Source organism: Lithobates pipiens, unplaced genomic scaffold, assembly GCF_037356315.1.
Source record: "Lithobates pipiens isolate NorthernLeopardFrog02 unplaced genomic scaffold, aLitPip1_a1.2 Scaffold_18, whole genome shotgun sequence".
Classification (NCBI taxonomy): Eukaryota; Metazoa; Chordata; class Amphibia; order Anura; family Ranidae; genus Lithobates; species Lithobates pipiens.
This window is the reverse complement of record NW_027507758.1, coordinates 42,106,598-42,127,731: the sequence shown is the minus strand read 5'-3', so window position 1 is coordinate 42,127,731 and position 21,134 is coordinate 42,106,598. Positions and strand designations below refer to the sequence as shown.

The window sequence follows — 21,134 nt, the reverse complement described above, 5'->3', positions numbered from 1 at the left end:
GACCTTGCTTTGGGCACTGGTGCGCAGTCGCGATGGAACAGGAAGAGGTCATCCCCAAATTGTTCCCACAAAGTTGGGAGCATGAAATTGTCCAAAATGTCTTGATATGCTGATGCCTTTTCCCTTTACTGGAACTAACGAGCCAAGCCCAACCCCTGAAAAACAACACCACATCATAATCCCCCCTCCACCAAATGATTTGAACCATTGCTGAAAGCAAAGTCCACAAAGACATCAGTGAGTTTGGAGTGGATGCACAGGGTTCTGACCATAACCCAATAGAACACCTTTGGGATGAATTAGAGCAGAGACTGATGCTGTAATACCTGCAAAGGGTGGGCCAACTCAATATTGAACCCTATAGACTGAGACTGGGATGCCATTAAAGTTCATGTGCATGTATAGGCAGGCGTCACAATACTTCACAATACTTTTACGATATGTCACAATACTTTTGGCAATATAGTGTAGATAAGGTAGGCTGTACAGAAACATTGGCCGCCGAATGCAAACACTCAGAATACATCTCTTAGCTGTTTGTTGCACTAAAATCTTTTTGTTTGCCATGGTGTAATGTGCTTTGACATTATTTTTCTGCATTGCACTTGATTACTTACTCTGGTGTTCTACAGAAGGAAATAGTTTTATTAAAATGATCTTCTTTAATCAAAATTTAGAAAATATTATAAAATGGGATTTTGCCTATAATCCCAACAACTTTGTCAGGAGAATTGAGTGTATGGTCATGCCTGAAGATCTGCTTGTGTGCTAAGTACAAATCATGCTCCAATACACCTGCGTTCAGTTATGCGCACAAATGTGTGCAAAAAGGAGCATGTTTACACTCAGGGCTTTTTTTGTCAGGAAATAGGTGCAGGTACTCCCTCCTTCTATATCCCTCCTTGTCTCCGCCCCTACCCACCTCCGAGCACCATCGCTGGGGTCAGCCCCCTACTCACCTTCCAGTACCACCCCTTTTAGAGAATACAGTAATTTGCATGGAATTTGATACTGATAACAAGAAAAGCAATAATATAGATCCCCTTTAGCCAACAACAATGGACCCCCCCCCCAGCAACAATAGATCCACCCTGCAACAATACTGTAGATGCCCCCAGCAACAAAAGAGCTGCCACAAAAATGGCCCCCATCCCAGCAACAATAGATCCCCACTAGCATCAATAGATCTTCCAGTAGTCAGCAACAATAGACCCCTCCCTCAACAATGAACCCCCTCTAGCAACAATAGATCCTCCACCAGTAACAAAAAACCTCCCCAGAAACACTAGACCCCCATGCAACGATAAATCCCCCCAGCGACTATAGATCTCCCAACAGCCAGCATCAATAGACCCTCCAGCACACTCTAGTACCCCTTGTCATTACATACATTCCATGCTGAAGGAGCCCAATCTGCGTCCCCCCACTTCCTGGCTGTCAAAAAGCCCTGCTTACACTAATATAGCATGAAAGAGTGTACACAGTTGACCAGCATAGGCAACAATCTCTGTTTAAAGAACAAGGCACTGAGGAGAGTTTGCTGAGTGATGATCAGCTTCTGAGACCTGTGGCCCGACCTGCATTCTGCTGCTCTGTGCATGACCCGGCTTGACTCCTGATTTCATTGTATCCTGATCTCACGTTAATGTCTTTGGCTTATGCCCTGACTTCATCTTCTGCCTGCTGACTCAGTGCTTCTTTTCCCTGTGTGATACTGACCCTTACCTAGCTTCTGACCCTGCTTCTGCCTTCCTATATGGTGCCGCTGCTACCTGGCGGTTGCTAATTCCAGATCATTTTCACTACGACTTGCTTCTTGCACCTGCGGGTTCTTGTGTTTCGTCTGTGTGCCTACGTTTTGTATCAGATCCGATCTGCAAATCCATAGCAGAACAGCAGTATCCAGCCTGCCCTTGGATCGTTTGTTTTGTCTGGACATACCACAGGCATCCATGTCTCTCCTTGTCCTGCTATGCCCTGTCACCAGCTCCAGGGGTTATTGGACAGGAGGTGTAAGGGAAACCCCCTGGTCATCTCAGCCTCTACCAAGTATGAGACAAAACGTCATTGTAAAACTGCCTTTGTCAGACCTGAACCATGATACTGTATTTCAGTACAGTAACTGCAAAGTATGCATATCCAAATGTCAGCTTTAAATTCTCACTTGTCTAGGGGTGCAGGGATGGTACTCCCTCCTTCCATATACCGCCTTGTCTCCACCCCTACCCACCTCTGAGCACCATCCCTTGGTTACACCCCCTACCCACCTTCCAGTACCATCCCTTACAGAACCAAGTAATTTGCATGGAATTTGATACTGATAACAAGAAAAGCAATAAAATAGAACCCATGCAGCCAACAACAATAGACCCCCACCCACAGCAATAGATCCACCCAGCAATAATACTGTAGATGCCCCCAGAGAAATGAGCTGCCACAAAAAATGTCCCCCACCCCAGCAACAATAAACCCCCACTAGAAACAATAGATCTTCCAGCAGTCAGCGACAATAGACTCCTCCCTCAACAGTCACTCCTCGTCCTGCTATGCCCTGTCACCAGCTCCAGGGGGTATTGGATAGGAGGTGTAAGGGAAACCCCCTGGTCATCTCAGCCTCTACCAAGTATGAGACAAAACTTCATTGTAAACCTGTCTTTGTCAGACCTGAACCATGATACTGTATTTCAGTAAAGTAACCGTGCAAAAATATGCATATCCAAACGTCAGCTTTAAATGCTCATTTGTCTAGGGGTGCAGGGATGAGGTCTATTACTTACCTTATTCCTCTCTCTAGCAGAGTCCATCCAGCTAAAGCCTAGTAAACACTAGTCGTTTTTTTTCCCGTTCAACCCAGCAGGTCTGAATGAAAGAAAACTGACAGCTCAGGAGACGCTGTACTAACTATCCAATGTTAGTACATAAATCTCTCTTACTGTTCTATTGTGCTCTGACTCTAGTCAGTGCTCCCAGCCATTGGCTGAGATTGCTGACCGGGAGCCAGTCGGCAGACCTTTTTTTGGTCATGCCCCTACAGTGCTGATGGCTGCTGACTACAATACACACGGGTCGAATGTCGGCCGGTTTCTACTGAATTGGCCGATGCTGCCCAACATTCACCCCCTTTGTACCAGGCTTAAGTGACTGGTGCCTTTACATGACATTTCAGACCACAATTGCATGCACACCTCCTCATGGAAAATGTTAATAACCCTGCACTGGATGTGATGAAGCCCAGAGACTGTCCAATGTTTTGTGCTTTGGATGGAATAGAATAGCAAGAGAGAATTAAGTAATGCACCTTATCCCTGCACTCCTAGACTAAATGGGCATTTAATCCTCCCAGCGTGTGTGGGGTGGCGGGTACAGCAAAAGTACATTCTATCGAATTCCTTCGGGTTCAGCTTAAATTTGTTCTTTTCTTACGGAACAAAATAATAGTATATACTATATTAACTTCATTAAACGTACTGTAAGAACCTATACTTAGTACAGATATGGCGGCTCTATTGCAGTTTGTTCTTGGCCCGTCTAGAATGTGTTTGCACTTCATTTTAAAAGGCACATTGAAAGTCACATCTATACAGGCACAGACTGGAAATCTGCCACCTTTTCCGGAATGTCTGAGATGTGAGATTTTATGGCTGCTCAGCCTCAGCCCTGTTTCTATACACAGAAGAATTCACTGTCCTGTCTATCAATGTGTCATTGCCAATACTTTATACAGCCAGCGGACACAGTATGAATATTATTACCTCCTTCAGTAAGGCCAGCTATAGAGCTGGACATCAACCACTGGTTCCGGGTCCAAAGAACACGTTACAATAAAGCAGAATGGAGCTAGGTTTAGCTTAGCCACTGCGCTGAGTTTTCTGCACCCTCCAACTGCCCCCCCCCCCTCAACTGCAACATCAGTGAATGAGAATGTTTGTATAGCGTGGTTGTGATGCTACGCTTTGCAGCCGAGGCTAACATTATCCAATAAATAGGCAGTAAGCATTCGAGCAAATGAGGGAGTGCCGCAAATGCCGCGCAGCAATCTCATGAAACCTACATGGTTGCAGCACATTTGTTTGATAAAAAAGGTTTTAAAACAAGCAGTGAGGAAGCCTCCTCACTGCCTGTTAATTGCCACTGAACAGTGATCGGAATGTTTATTCTATTTATTTTCAAAGAACGTCAGGTTTACATGCACAGTTAAATCTGGCCTCATGTTCTCTTACGTTTAAAGTACTTCTGCACTTACACAGTTTTCCATTAGTCCCCTGCAAAGTTAAGGAGAAGGGATCTCATCGCTCCAGGAGAACACATGCAGGCTGTAAACTGTCTCTTTGGCTGGGAAGCCACAGGTGAAAAAACAAGCTCTGGACTGCCGCACTCTTCAGAAGACCACTTTCTTTCAACGTCAGCAATTTTTCCTTGTTCGCTGTGTTTGTTGAGCTGTGATGTGATTTTCCAATAAAAGAAAGTGGTCTTCTGAAGAGTGCGGCAGTCCAGAGCTTGTTTTTTCGCCCCTTGCAAAGTTAGTCGTAATCATTCTAGTGAAGTTAATTTTAAAGAAGCTTCCTGTGATGAGGTGGCAATGATGCTGCACTGCTCCTGAGTTCAGAGTAGAGTTGCCACTCTCATGTAGGCTGTGCCTGCTTGCATTAAAGTGGGATATGAAGAAGTCGAAGTGGGCACAGCTAACAGAATTGGCACTACTGATTCACAAGCCTATAGCTTATTAATCAGCCAAGCCTAGTCCTGCCCACTGTCCTGATTGACAGCACTGCTTCTCTTGCTACATTGTTACATGGTTGGTGAGGTTGAATAAAGACACAAGTCCATCAAGTCCAACCTGTGTGTGTGCTTTTATGTCAATATTACATTGTATATTACTTTATGTTGTGGTCATTTAGGTGCCTATCTAATAGTTTTTTTTAAATTAGCTATGATCCCTGCTGAAACCACTGCCTGTGGAAAAGCATTCCACATCCAAACCGCTCTAACAGTAAAGAACCCTCTACTCTGTTTAAGGTTAAACCACTTTTCTTCTAATTTTAGTGAATGGCCGCGTGTCTTTTGAAATTCCCTTTCTTGAAAAAGTTTTATCCCTATTGTGGTATCACCAGTATGGTATTTGTATATTGAAATCATATCCCCTCTCAAGCGTCTCTTCTCCAGAGAGAATAAGTTCAGTGCTTGTAATCTTTACTCATAACGAAGGTCGTCCAGTCCCTTTATTAACTTTGTTGCCCTTCTCCGGACTCTCTCCAGTTCCAGCTCATCCTTCCTGAAGACTGGTGCCCAGAACTGGACGACATACTCCAGGTGCAACCAGACCAGAGTCTTGTAAAGTGGGAGAATTATCATTTTATCTCCGGAGTTATTCCTCTTTTTAATGCATGCCCATATTCTTGCTGGAACCCTTCCACTGTGAACTACAGTGTCTAGGAGGGGGAGCATGTGAGACACAAATGAACCTCACTCAGGGGAGGTATTGGAAGTTTTTTAATACTGCTTTGTGCATCACACAGTGTGACAGACCCAACCGGAACAGGGACTTTTGGAGAGTACTGCAGGGTAGCTCCTTGCCTACTGACTATGGGCACTGGATTTGGAGGAAGGGGGCTCTATTCTTTGGGAGGTGTGTGCCTAGGGGATCCTTGGAGTGGTTTTGCTTTGGATTCAGGTCCATGTCCCCCCCCCGAAACTCACAGACTCTGGGAACCTAGTACTTGGATACAGATTTTGGGCCACTGTGCCCAAACCAGCAATGACTGCTTTGCCCCCCTCCTAAACTCAGAGACTCAGAATAGATGTTAATGTAATCAGCTCAAAACAACCTGATACTGGTGTCTCCTGCTCTTATGTGTAAGCTGTTTATTAAGGTGACTTTCTCTTATTAATTCCATTGTGTGCCTTTTAGGTGTGAATTCTCATTGGTAATGGCGTCACCTATTGTTCTTGTCTGTCTGCTAATTTGCTTGGAGATGTGACTAATATTGTGCCCACTTTACCTTGTTACCGAACCCTTTTGGGATGTTTATGCTTATCTCAGTTGTTGCTCATTAGATGTACTGATATTACTGTTAACAGTTGCATTGTTTAGGATAACGTGATCAAGCTCTTATCTGATTTTGAGTGGTATATATTCAAGCTTCCAATAAAGTGAGTTCCAGTTTGCACCTAGTTGAAGCTGGTGCTGTTCAGTTCTTGGGTGCAATGCTCAGCTATAATACCCGGTTCCTGGTTCTAGAGTGGAGGAAGCTGCATCTTGGCAAAAGCACCTTAGTGGGGTGCTAGGCAGTCCATCACACACAGTAACTGATTTAAGACCTGTTTTGGTTGTCACACATGAGTCTTTAGATCATGGTTTCTCAACCAGGGTTCCATGAGACCCTTGGGTTCCTCCAGAGGTTGGTATGGGTTCCTTGCGTTATAAGCAATCTCTGCTTCTCAGATAAGTTCCCTCTGACACTATTGATCTTTTTACTCTTCTGTAAGGGGGCAATTCTTCCAATGACCACTAGTGTAAAAAGCATTCTTCCCACTGATCATCACACCAATGTATCATGAGTTGTAGATGTAGTCATTTTTTGCAGGGGTTCCCTGAGCCTGCAAAGTTATTTCAAGGGTTCCTCCAAAAGGTTGAGAAAGGCTGCTTTAGATGTACTTTTATTCACCATACATTTGCAGTTTTAGAAAAATTAAAAAATCATAATGAAAATGAATAACATTTAGCAGCATTAGTTACATTAAAAAAAATAACGGGCTGCTTGAAAAACACACATTATGGCAATAACTCTTGTCAAAGTGGAGCTTGTATCAGGTGACCCACACACCAAGAGGTACATTTTGGCTTTGATAGGGGGGTACATAAAAAGAGACTCAACATGATACCCCACATATACCAACAAAGGTCTGCAGTCTTTACAGTAAATGCAAACATTGCTACTTTTTACCTTCAGATTGGCTCTATGTGCATATGCATGTAGAATAAAAGCCTGGTAATGGAATGCATAGATGGGACTCTGTTAAATATTTATTCCCTACTCTTTTAAGGCATTTGTTCCATTTCTAGTCTGATACTCTTCAAATTGCGTAATGAACCATCGTACATTCTTTGGCTCAGATACTGTTTGTGTCTGAGTCATAACCCCATACCTCTGACAGACGGAAGTCTGCCTATTGAATTCTGTAGACGACAGAAAACTTTGAGTCATCTTTTGCCCTCATCAAATGTGTCACTTTAGCTGAAAGAAGCACGGCAACAGAGCAAAGGTGGTGCTACTGATTGGTCTCAAATGGTCAATAGACCTAAAGTAAGTGCAAAATAAATATAAGTAGACTTACTAATTGCAGTCACATATTTTTATGCAAGTCTTCTGTTATCTGTACCAATGCAGGGATTTCTGAAAGAATATCCATTCAGCTAGCTGATGATAACCTGTTGTCTCCTGTTATCATCCAGTTTGGCTAGCAATAGACATGAGATTTTTGCTGGCTGGTCCAGCTGATAACAATCAGATTGGGAAATAATTATAGTCTATAAGCACTGTGGTACTCCTGCAGACCCCCCAATGGGGAACAACTCTCAGCAGAAATATCTATCATCCTAAATAGATTTTTAGAAATAAGGTCAGAGACAGGGTGAGAGCTCAATGCAGCCGAAATGATAAGATTTATAAACTGATTTGTTAAGTATAAGGGTTTCACAAACTTGCACACCTATACATCCTCACAGACACATACACACAAATTATATATATATATATATATATATATATATATATATATATATATATATATATATAGATCTCTCTCTCTCTCTCTCTCTCTCTCTCTCTCTCTCTCTCTCTCTCTCTATATATATATATATATATATATATATATCTATATCTATATATATAGTTTTTTTTTTTTTTTGAGACATTAAATATAAGGGTTTGGATTAGGGTACAAAAATGTATTTTGCTTTTCTATCTCTACATACATGCACAAGTGCGCACACATATGCATAAACACACACATACATTTTTGCTTTTGCTGCTAATACTTACATTGCTAGAAAAACTGCACTAAACCATGCATGCGGGCTTACTTAAAAATACACACTTAACCCACAGAGGGCACCCTTGAATTATTTTATCTATCTAGTTACCATAACAATGTACAGCAAAACATGTTACATTTAGTGTCAATATTTTTCTGAATTGTAACTTTCAAAATAGCACATATATTTCAGGGATAGACCTATTAACCTGTTGATATGTGTTTATGATATTAAAGGAGCATAACAAGTGAATTTACTTATAGTAACATTAAAGCTGAACTCCGGGGAAAACAAAAATGTGTCCCTGCAGTGGGGCTGCCCCTGTACTGTAAAGGTATATTGCCTGTTAGGTCTAGAGTTCTGCAAAAAAGCAGTTTAACTTACTTGATCCTTGTCTCCCATAGGCTCCTCCAAGTTGTAAGACTGTTCCCCTCAGCCCTAGACTCCAGCGGTCAGATGCCTTCTGACATCGTTAAGTACAATCCAGGGTCCATAGTCCTGCACTGGAGGAGAGGACACTGAGGAATTGTCCACTGTTGGAAGTGTAGGGAATTGGACTAAACGAGCAAGTGGTGTGGGGGAATCCCCACTGCAAGGGATGATTTTTTTTCTCCCCAGGGATAGGCTTTACCACATTTATGTAGTAATTAGCAGTGAGATAATTAGATTGGCAAGCAGTTCAGATCACACATACTCAGCTGCACTGGGATGTTTATACAGAAGTTTGAACATTCAACTAATCTGTGGCTACCTATTCTAAATGCAAGATCAACCGTGGTATTGGCTCTTGCACCAGTTCTTGAAAGGCTAATATTGTTTTCTTTTTAAGCAAACCTAAAGTAATAATTAAATGTGGTAAGGTATCATTGGGGAATTATAAAAGATACCTCAAGGTACTTATTCATTTCAGTTCTCCTATAGAGCAACCCAAATGCTAAGAAGCTCTGGTATGCTAATATTGGCTATCTCCCATAGATTTGTTTTTTACTTCCTGTGCATCACTATTGGTCCATTGCCTTAATAGATAGTTCCAATGGATAATAGTGAGTCACAGAAAGATCAGGGTGCAGGGCCAGTTCTATGAGCTTGCTAAAATTATCATACTTAGCATACCACAGTGTACTGATTTTAGAGCCTGCAGGGTGTACAATAGGAAAATTGTGCTGATTCACAGACCCCTGGAGGTTCCAGGTATTACATATAAGCAGCTCTTTCCCACATGTACTACTATTTCATGTTCACATTAAAATGGCAAGGCTGACATCAGTGTAGTATAAGGCACACTAGATACTGTATGAGACTTCTTTGAAATTGGTTCTCTGAACCATGGCAAATTAATTTGATAAACCTAATGGAACTATCTTATATCCCACAGCTCCTTAATAAATAAAAACAGGCCCCATCATGTACTGGTGGTCCTCTCAATAGGCAGACAAAAGTTCAACTAAAGAAATAAATTGGTGCTCATAGGGGGAACACAAGATCAGAGCTTATGTGAATTTATTTCTTTGTACCATGGCCAACTAATTTCATAAAACTAATGGAAACATCCTATTTTTGAGTCTTCTGTGTAATTATAAGTGACTTGAATCACGTCCTGCAGCCCCCTAGTAAACAAAAACAGGGCCCACCCTGTACTGGTGGTCCTCCCGGTAAGAGGACAGGAGCTCAACCAGAGAAATAAATTGTCTCTCACAGCAGGTCACAACACAAGACCAGAGTTTATGTGGATTTAGTTCTTTGTACCAAGGCAATTTTATAAAAGGAATGTAAATATCCAATTTTCGGTCCTCTGTGTAATTATATGTGAAGTTTACCTTTCTCACATAGCCCTTAGTAAACAAAAACAGGGCCCACCATGTACTGGTGGTTCTCTCAATAAACAGACAGGAGCTCAACCAGAGAAATAAACTGTCCATCATAGGGGGACACAAGACCAGATCTTATGTGAATTTGGTTCCCTATACCATGGAACACTGATTTTATAAAACTAATGGAAATGTTTATATATATGGGGTTCACCACTTCCCTTAGTAAACTCAGAGCTATACATTAGCTCCCATAGCGGATCAGAACACAAAACTAGAGCCAATGTAAATTCAATTCTTTGTACCATGGTACTCTCAATATACAGATGGGAGCTCAAGCAGAGAAATAAACTGTCTCTCATAGAGGGTCAAAGCACCAGATATTATGTGGATTTGGTTCTCTATACCATGGCAAACTCATTTTATAAAGATAACAGAAATATGCTATTTATGGATCCTCTCTGCAACTATATGTGAGGTTCGCTACCTCACACAGCCACTTAGTAAACAATAAAAGGGACCCCCATGTACTGGTGATCTCCCAGTGGCATAACTAGAACCTTCAGGGCCCCGATGCAAGAAACCATGAAGGGCCCCCCTGAACCCCAGCCAGGGCCCTTCCCTCCGAGTCCGGCGGTGGAACTCCAGGGCGTGGTCACAGGTATGACCTTTGTGAGCCCTGTAGTTCCACCACTGGTATCAGTAGTTTTTATTTATTTATTTTTTTACATTTTTAGGTGCCCCATTGGGGGACTGTCCCTAGGCAGGATTGGGTCCCCGTCCCCAGAAGAGATGAGGTCCTTTTCTCCAGAGCAGATGAAGTTACTGCCCCCAGGTAAGAAGGGGTCCCTGGCCCTAGGGGAGGTGGGCGTCCCTGTCCCCACGTGAGAAGGGGTCCCTGTCCCCAGGGGGATATGGAGGGGGTATGTAATAGTGTGTGCTAGCTGCCTATGCTGCTGCCAGCCATATGTAGAGGGGGCTGCATGGGCCCCCTGCATCACAGGGCCCAGTTGCGGTCGCGACTGCTGCACCCCCTATAGTTACGCCCCTGTGATCTCCTCAACAGTTGAACAGAGGCTCAACCAGATAAAAAAATTGGCTCTCATAGTGGATCACAACACAAGACCAGAGCCAATGTGATTTCATTTCTCTGTATCATGACAAACTAATTTTATAAAACGAATAGAAATATCCTATTTTATGCCTTCCGTGTAATTATATTTGAGGTGCACCACCTCCCATGTCCCTTTTGTAAACAAAAACATGGTGCACCGTATCTTGATGACTGTCTCAATAGACAGATGGGAGCTTAACCAGAGAAAATGACTCTCTCTGATAGAGGGTTACAACATCAGATCTTATGTAGATTAGGTTTTCAGTACCATGGCAAACTCATTTTATAAAGATAATTGAAATATCCTATTTGTGGATTCTCTATGTAACTATACAGTATATAAGGTTCCCCTTCTCAAACAGCCCCTTAGTTAACAAAAACAGGGACCACCACGTACTGGTGGTCTCAATGGTTGGACAGGAGCTCAAGAAATAAATTGGTACCATAGCAGATCACAACACAAAACTAGAGCCAATGTCAATTAGATTTTCTATACCATGGCAAACTAATTGTATATCCTCCATATAATTATATGTGAGGTTCCCCGCCTCAAACAGCCCCTTAGTAAACAAAAACAGGCACCACTATGTACTGGTGGTCTCAATAGGTGGACAGGAGCATAACCAGAGAAATAAATTGCTACCATAGCAGATCACAACACAAAACTAGAGCCAATGTGGATTAAGTTCTCTGTATCATGACAAACTTATTTTACAGAACTAATGGAAATATCCTACTTTTATGTCCTCTGTGTAATTATATATGTGGTTTAGTAAACAAAAACATTGTGTGCCATATCCTGGTGGTTCTCTCAATAGAATGGGAACTCAACCAGAAATTAAACTGTCTCTCATAGAGGGTTACAACACCAGATACCATGTGGACTTGGTTTTCTGTATCATGGCAAACTCATATCCTATTTGTGGATCCTCTATGTGAGGTTCACGATCAATCACAGCCCCTTAGTAAACAGAAACAGGGTCCACCATGTGGTGGTGGTCTCCTCAATTGGTGGACAGAAGCTCAACCACAGAAATAAATTGGCACTCATAGGGGTCACAACTCAAGACCAGAGCTTATGTGGATTTCCTTTACCAAACGAATGTTATAAAACGAATAGAAATATACTATTCATGGGTCAAGCTCACTATCTACAACAGCCCTTTAGTAATCAAAAACTGGATCCATTATGTACTAGTGGTCTCCTAAATAGGTGGTAGACATAAATTGACTCTCATAGGGGGATCACAACACAAGACCAGAGCTTTACCATGGCATGCTAATGTTATAAAATCAATAGAAATACCTTATTTGTGGGTCAGGTTAACCACCTCCCACAGTGCTTTAGCAAACGAAAACAGGGTCCACCATGTACTGGTGGTCTCTTATATATGTGGACAGAAGCTTAACCAGGAAAATATATTGGCTCTCATAGTTGGTCACAACACAAGACCAGAGTTTTTATGGATTGTCTGTATAATGCAAACTAATTAAACTAATAGAAATATCCCATTTGTGGGCCAGGTTCACCCCACAGTCCTTTATTAAACAAAAACTGGGCCCATAATGTACTGGTGCACCTTATACTAGATGGACTGAGCTCAAAAAGTACAAATTGCATTGACACACACATGGGGTCACAACACAAGAACAAAATTTACCTGAGGGACCCTGTTATTTTACTACTTAAGGGCCCAAGTCAAATAACATTTTCAGTATTTCTGGAAAACCCTTTAAGACCTCCAGAATAATGGTGAGGCAAGATTAAAACTTTAGACTTTTACATTTCAACTCATTATTAAAACATCATGTCTGCAAACCCAAGTCCCTGATGTAAAGTAATGTCTTACCTATTGTGGAGACGACAGTCCCTACAAAGTACAGTGCTCCGGTAAAGTCCCACCTTGGTCTGAGGGCATCTGCCCTAATCCCTGCTGCCATGGCTGCTTCATAATCTCGCAGAAAAGACCTGAGCTCCAGGAGGCTAATGTTAAACGACTGGCTGAAGTTCTTTAATATCCTGTCCCATCGGTGGTGGGCCACCAGTTCTGAGGGCCTCTCTATGGTGGAGAACACTGTGGCTCCAGCAATTAGGTAAAGGACAATGAAGATGGCCAGGAGAAGGAATCGCCCGTTGTCTTCGTTGAGTGGCAGTAAGCAGCAGCAGCTTTTAGTTCTCCTGCTAGACATCATCCAAATTTCAGCACCACCGGGCACCTGGACAGCAACCAGCACTTCATTGGATGGAGAGGCATTGGACCACAATCCATAAGTGTTGCTCCAGAGAGGGAATCAATTATCAACAATTAAATAGCCTAATAAAAAGCTAAAGCTCAGTGCAATTTCTCATTTTTTAAAAGACTTTATTTGGAAAGTTTGCACAGAATTGACTGGCATTCCTGGCAGTTGTGACTATGGGTGATAAATCACAGCTTTATCCATTGAGTAAGCATGCATATTTAGCTCATTTGACCTAATAATTAGATATTTAAATATTCCTAATCCCCTTTTCTGTTACATTATATAATCCATCTCATGTGTTTCAGGATAAATCCACCTTAGCAGTCATCACATTCCTACTATCCATCCCATCCAGCTCCAATTATAAAGGACATTTGTAGAGATGGCAAAAATCATCCATTGCCTTTATCTTGATCCAATGACCTTTGCAGATCCTCAAGACTTGTCCGGTCCCATCAGCTGCTCCAGCGACAAAGAATAAGGCTCCTTGTAAACTTTTGTCTGGTGTCATCACCAACAAAAAATAAAAAATAAAATCAAAAACTTTCACATTTATCAATTAACTCAAAAGCCACATAGTGCAGATAAAAAATAAAAAAAAATACAGTTGCAGAATTTTCAGCAAGTAAAAAAAAAAAAGAAGAAAAACACAGTGGGATAGGAAAGCATAAGCAAGATCTCCAGAATTAAAAGGGAAAAGGGATCACATGGGATTTTTGTTTTACCTTGCCGCTAATGTGATCTGTGTGAGCATAGCCCTTACTGCAGGCAAAAAATAAATACACAGTATTGGAGGGGAGCTTCTCCAGCAAGGCGTATTCCTTTGGAATACTTGTGTCTTCATGGAGGCAGAAGCTTGCTCTCTTCCCTCTGACTTGCTTGCTGTTGCATAATCAGCTCGGTGCGCTTCCCCCGTGCAGTTGGCTTTCTTCAGCACCTTGGAGAGCGCTGCGCTGGTTCTAGTTAGGTCAGCAGTCAGCAAAGCCTATGAAGAGGACGGGGGGTGCTGCAGGCGCTGGATCTCCAGGAGAAGCAACAGCAGCAGCAGCAGCAGCTCCCCTCTGCACACAACGTGCTCTCTCCAATTCAAGGGCTGCTCCTTTTCTGTCCTCAGCCCCATTGTCAGAAACGATGCTGATGAGTGACTAGGAACAGTTGCTGCTACTGGAAGCTGGATAAAAAAATCTTTTTTTTTGGAACTAATCTATAAATTGACTCAATACAACCAATGATCCTTCAGTGTGAAAACCTGGCATACTGCAGGACACATGTAGCCCAACACAGCCAGAACTGCGGATTTAATTACTGAAAACCTATACATTTAATCATGTGCAGTACTAGACAATTCTTCCTGCAAAGCTTTATGAGCCTATTAGAAGGAGGCTGTAGGGATTTTTGATTATATGGATAATATATCTATCTATCTATCTATCTATCTATCTATCTATATATATATATATATATATATAGATCTATATATAGATAGATCTCTATCTATCTATCTATCTATCCATATAGATAGAAAGAAAATATATTATATATATATATATATATATATATATATAGATATAGATATATAGATATAGATATTATTATATATATATTTTTCTTTTATATGAGAGGACAGACAATTCTAAAAGATCTGTATACCAGGAACTGTTGAAAATAAAAGAAGAATTGGTGGGGAGAGAGACAAAGTCAGGTCATGTCCCAGTGTTTGTTGTATAGAGTCATTGTACACAGCATGCTGACATCTATGTACACTGCAGGGAAGTCACTGCACGGGTTGGATACAACAGCTCCAGGTAAAAAGCTGGTGGTGAAATAAAGATATTTTGTTGCCTTAAGAATTAAAGTGAAAGGAATCCTGTGTTGATAGCATACGAGTGCGCAGATTATTGCATTAGGGTGTGCACCACAAAGCTTGAACACTGTGTGTTCATGTTTTATATTTTTACATATATCTATCTCTCTCTCTCTCTCTCTCTATATATATATATAGATATATAGATATATATACTGTAAAGTTGGGGGTTGTTTAGCTCTCATAATAGGTGCTTTTGCCAGTGATTCAAACCAGTCAGAATCTGTATTTTAGGGCATGGTAGCCCATTTTTATTAAAAAGGCAAATCAAAGTCCATAACATAATGGTTTCCCATGCAGGGGTTCTTCACCAGAAAATACACACAACAGAAAATGCTAGCCCAACTGGTTCTCTGTAGCAGTACTTCTGCTCTTTCCCCTGGTCACACAGACCACTGGATCCTTCAGTGTGGACGGCTTTACTTTAGCGCCCACAGCTCCACTCTGGCCTTAGTCCTCAGGCAGTTTTAAATGCCTCTTGTAGGCACACATGTAGCCAAGCGGTTAGCTTTTCCAAAGACAGAGATGACAGTAACACCCTTTTCACACTGCAGGCGTTTTTCAGGCGCTGCAGCGCTAAAAATAGCGCCTGCATAGCGCCTGAAAAAATCTGCTCCATTCACTTCAGTGTAAAACCCAGAGGGCTTTCACACTGGAGCGGTGCGCTGGCAGGGCGTCACAAAAAGTCCTGCCAGCAGCTTCTTTGGAACGGTGAAGGACCGGTGAACTCACCGCTCCGGCGGAGTTTTGCGGGCGGATTTAACCCCTTTTTGGCTGCTAGCGGGAGGTTAAAACGACGGTCAAGCGGCGCTAAAAATATCGACGCTTTACCGCTGACGCCCTAGACGGCTCGGTGTGAAAGGGGTCTTAGACAACCTCTACAGCCAGGCAGTTAGCTTTATAAGAAAAAAAAAAAAGAAGAAGACAAGAAGGCAACTTCTACAACCAGGCAATTATAAAAAGATAGTACAGGGGGAAAGCTCCCACTGAAAAGAGACACGGGCGGACCAAGCTGCTTAATAAGGGATAATTTTATTACAAAAAGTACAAAAAAACGCCAACACTGGGTACCCATCACCAACACCAGAATCATATTAAAAATAGACAATGTTGTCTGTTTAAGAGCAGCTGCGTCACGCTAGCATGCATACACACACTAATTGCTCAAGCAATTTACTAACCAAAGTGTAGTTACTGATACTAGACTAGACTACAAGTCCCAGTGACAAGCACCATAAGGAAATATGTCCATCTGTTCACTAAGTCTGGTTAGATAACCCCCAGCTGGTGGATATGAGGAAAAGAGGTGGTTAGTTGACACTTTAGCTGATCCCACAGGAAAGTAAATTATTCTGGAATTGATTGACTCAATTATAGACTGGTGTTTTTATCAAGTATAGAGAGGTGGCATATATTCACACTAGGTTACCAGTCCAAAGCTCAAATAAACAATAGTCCAGAAAATAGTTGTCAGTTTCACAGGGGATTCCACTGTTTTGATAGCAGTAACCACACAGCTATGAAAGCAGGCTAGTACAGGCTGTGGCGGAACAAAATCAAAGAGGCAAATAAAGGACCAATGCTCCGCACACCCGACCGTATTGAGGACGGTAATGTCACAGTCGGTGCACAGGCGTCATAGATCTCCGATCCAGGAGCTGTATATTTGATCCTGTGTACTTCATTGCCTTTTTTGAGGTCCGTAGGACTACAATAGGTGGCAGCCGTCAGAGCTATGGCCCTGTGAGGTGCATCCAGGCCACCATCCAGTGGCCTCAGCCAAAATGGTTACCACTGGCTTCTCTAAAGCCAGGCAGTTTAAAAAAAATAAAAAAAATAAAAACGCTTTGCCTATAGCTACTCTTTAAGGCTGACACTGCTGCGACCTGAAAGTTGCACGACTTATGGTGCGACGTTGCCAGGTGACTTCCTGGTGACTTCAGTACTACTTTGATAGATGTATTGAATAGAGGTCATATAGAAGTCGCCTTGAGGTAGTACAGGAACAGTTTCTAAAGTCAGAGCAACTTCTCTAGTGCTAATTAACCACTTACGGAAAGCCGGCCCCAGATTTATGTTGGCTGTTTGAAGGAAGATATAATTGCTATGGCAGCAGCTAGCTGCCATAACCCCAGTGTCCTCCTCTTCAGTGGGCGGTCCGCTACAAGATAAAAGTGGTCTCTGCAGCAGATTTGCTGCAAGCTCACTTTTATCGGCCGCAGCGGGAGAGGGCCCCCCCCCTCTCGCCAAGATCTAGTGCCCTCTGCCACTTACCAGAGCCGTCGGCAGTGGCAGATGCAATGATGTCCTGTCTCCTGTTAAGTATGGAGAGTAGTAAGTGAGGGGAAGATGGCCCCCACCGTCTACATAACAATGTAGGGGGGAAGCAATGTCAAAATGTCACTTCTGCCCACAGTTCTTAAAGGGACATTTTTTTTTTTATATTTTTTTTAAATGACAATATTTTTCTTAGTTTAAATATGAGATCTGAGGTCTTTTTGACCCCAGATCTCATATTTAGGAGGTCCTGGCATGCTTTTTTTCTATTACAAGGGATGTTTACATTTTTGAAGCATGACATGTTGGGTATCAATTTACTCGGCATAACATTATCTTTCACAATATAAAAAAATGTACTGTTGTCTTATTTTTTTATTCAAAAAAGTGTATTTTTTCCAAAAAAGTGCACTTGTAAGACCACTGCGCAAATACGGCGTGACAGAAAGTATTGCAACGACCGCCATTTTATTCTGTAGGGTGTTAGAAAAAAAAGTATAATGTTTGGGAGTTCTACGTCATTTTCTAGCAAAAAAAACTGCTTTTAACTTGTAAACAACAAATCTCACAAAGACGTTCGGTCCTTAAGTGGTTAAGACAGATATCTTTGACTAACATGGGATTTCACGTGTCATGTGACTTGGAGCCTCACAAGTCGAATCTCAAGTTTCAGCAGTGTGAACCGAGCCTAACGGAGCGCTCTATATACTGACAGAGAACGCGCAGCATGCCAGTACCTTTCTATAATGCTATCTGTCTGGTTCTGGACTGAATCGTTTTTAAGTCGCTCCTGATCTTCGTACTTCTGTGTCAGGGAAGGAGAGCGCTGGAAGTATTAGATTAGCCTGACATTTATTTCATTAGCATTTTTATAAGAAGTCAACAATGACAGTCTATAATATTTATCCCAGCATACAGGTTTAATTTTAAATAAATCTGTCATAGCACTGACTAACTCTTGGTATGCAATGTAATGGGAACATGTTAAACCTCTGACTCTTCTCAATTCAGGAAATTAGAACCAGTTTGTAAGGTTTGTTTTCCGTTACTGCACTTGGCTTGACCTATTGGTTATATGGACAGGTTTGCTTTAGCGTTGAATTTTAGGTATGGCTTTTTATACATAGTTACATTGGTCCAGTTTGGTCCCCTTCTCTCTGGACTCCTCTGTGCTTTCTTTCTCTTTTTGGGTTTTGGTTCTGTTTTCCTTTTTTTTCTCCTTCATCTCCTAGTGTTCTTGACTACAAGGGATTTACTCAGTGTTTGGATGCAGTTGTGAACCCTGCCATATTTTGGTTTCATTGATTTATGTTATGATATGTTTATTTAAGGGCCAACCGGTGCTTTGCACTTCTAAAATGTACTGTTATATTATATATATGTAGCACTGACCCCCGAAGGAGCTGCTGGTTTTATTGAGCTTACCGTTACTTTCTTGACCTCGTCTCTGTCTAGGGTTTCCCGTAGTAGATGGCCCAAAGAAATGCAGAAACCGACACTGGATCTTCTTTTGGTTTATTTATTTTAAACAGAAACAAGATCACTCAGTTTAGGGTAGAGGGTTAGGAGGAAGTTCAGGCACTTTGGACTGTCAAAAATGGAAAGTCTTTATAGAAGAAATCCAGAGAATAACTGTTTCACAGCTGGATTTTCACAACCCCCGGATAGACCTCCTCTCACTAGGCCTATCAGCCGGTAAGGTTTTAAGTAAAGTAAAGTCTCTGCCACAGACTTGAGCGTAGAATACTTGAGAAAAAAGTATCTGCCAAAGACTTGAGCTTAACTGAGGGACATAGACAAATTTATAGAGCTATCATACTGTACCAGTATCTCTCAGCCGGTCTGGCGATACTGTATGAGTGTGGATCCATGAAGTGTCCTTCAACTGAGCCTCCAGGCTCCTTCAGAGAAGTCAGCCTTGTGCATGGCCTTTTCCTGAAGAGTCCGCTCCTGGATGCTTCTCCAGTTGCTGGGCCTCTCCTTAGAAGAGATGGCACCGGACCACCCTTGAATCACCAGACCTCGACATCCATTCAGGCCTGACGCTGCAGCTGGTTCGCCCTGGGCCATCCAGCCCGAGACCCGGAAATGCATAGAACCGCACCCCAGGCCAGGAGGGCCATGAGGGCTGGTCAGGAAGACCAGAACCAAACAGACAGAAAATCCTCTGGCACGGAACCCCATCACATGTGATGTCAGCACCTTACATACCACCTCCCAGAGTGTACAGCAGGAGAACACTCCCACTGGGCTGGGTCCAAGAAAACGTGGCACTCAATACACCCAACTAAACTGCATTCTACCACTTGCAGCAGTGACAGTGACACAACCGCGGCCAAGGAGAACCCAGTGCAACCCAGCTGGACTGGTACTGAAGTCATAATTTAGTAAAAACCCAACTGTGGTTTCAGGAATATTAATTTTCAAAAACATATAGTGCATGCTCATCAGGAGCCAGCACTATATATATATATATTATATATATATATATATATATATATATATATATATATATATATATATATATATATATATATATATATATATATATATATATATATATATATATATATATATATATATAATATTATTATTATTATTATTACTGGTTATATGTACTAATTGGGTATGTAAGTAGGTACAGTATGGGCCATACCGGTGGGATTCCCGGGGAAGCTGGAAATCATTATAGTATTCACCAAAGGCATTATTTAAGGAACACTTTGCATTTTCTCATTGAATGCAAAGAATTTTCTGATTGGACAAGGTGGTGAGACAAAGTGGTGACATCATGATCTATACCTCGTACAATCAGACAATACTTTGCACTCACTCAGAAAATGCAAAGTGTGCTCTGAATGATGCTCATGTCAAGTGATTGACTTCCAGTTTCACTAAGCAGCAGGGCAGCTGCTTGGCACAGGACAGGCAAACTAGTGGAATGTGACGCCATTACGTTATTAGCTTGTCGGCTTTCTGGAACATCGGTGTTAGGAACTGCCTGCATTGAAAACCACTGTGTATGCTTGTTAATGCGATTTTATCATGGAGAATATGTAAGTGCACTTCTATTATTAAAGACATAGAATTTAAACTTATTGTGCTATGAGATGTTGTTTTTTGCTTTACATTCCGCTGCTGGGTGAGCTCAGAGCAAAGGGATGGCGAGTGACAAGAGGATATCCTGGTTATTCTAAAGCCACGTATACACAGGCCGGATGCCGGGCAACATTTGGGCCATGTGTATGGCAGCCGGTTCGAAGGAGCCATCCGTTTGGCTGGTTTCCGTTCTACGAGCAAGCTGGAAAATCAGCAGCTGACCGGATCCGGATCAGCGCTCTCAGCCAATGGCTGAGATCATATGATAATCATATGATTTTACACTAGATGTATGATCATATAATTTTACACTAGATATATGATAATATGATTGTATCATGTTGAACATTATATATGAATTGTGAATTTTAATTCATTTTTCACTTTTTTTAGTCTCATGCGCATTCCGTTTTTTGGATTTTCTATCATTATTTATTGATTTAGCGCCACACTATTTAATTGGTTTTAGAGGGAATTACTGTAGAAGATTCCACAGGGATCTCACAGGTATGGCACATACATACTGTACATTGGTACAAGCCAAACCAATGTACAGTAACTGTAAAAATTGCCATACCTTACTTCAGCTTTAAAGAGCAAATCCAGACAATGACTAAGGTCAATCAATGATGTATTTTTGGAACCCAGAAAATGTAACGTACCAAAGTCACAATGTCAACCCTAATAACCATCATC

The 21,134-nt window shown here is 41.8% G+C and overlaps 1 protein-coding gene across 2 annotated transcripts in view; it reads right to left on the bottom strand.

The window, feature by feature from the left end:
• The window catches only part of KCNK12 (potassium two pore domain channel subfamily K member 12), a 239,121-nt gene extending 224,830 nt beyond the window's left edge, over positions 1-14,291 (bottom strand). Inside the window, exon 1 of one of the 2 annotated variants that reach the window (XM_077485622.1) lies at positions 12,808-14,291. In XM_077485622.1, coding sequence (XP_077341748.1) covers positions 12,808-13,150 — 343 coding nt within the window. In that variant the 5' untranslated portion in view covers positions 13,151-14,291. The remainder of the gene's footprint in view (positions 1-12,807) is intronic. The other variant, XM_077485621.1, reaches the window with a different exon arrangement.
• Positions 14,292-21,134: the final 6,843 nt, after the last annotated feature.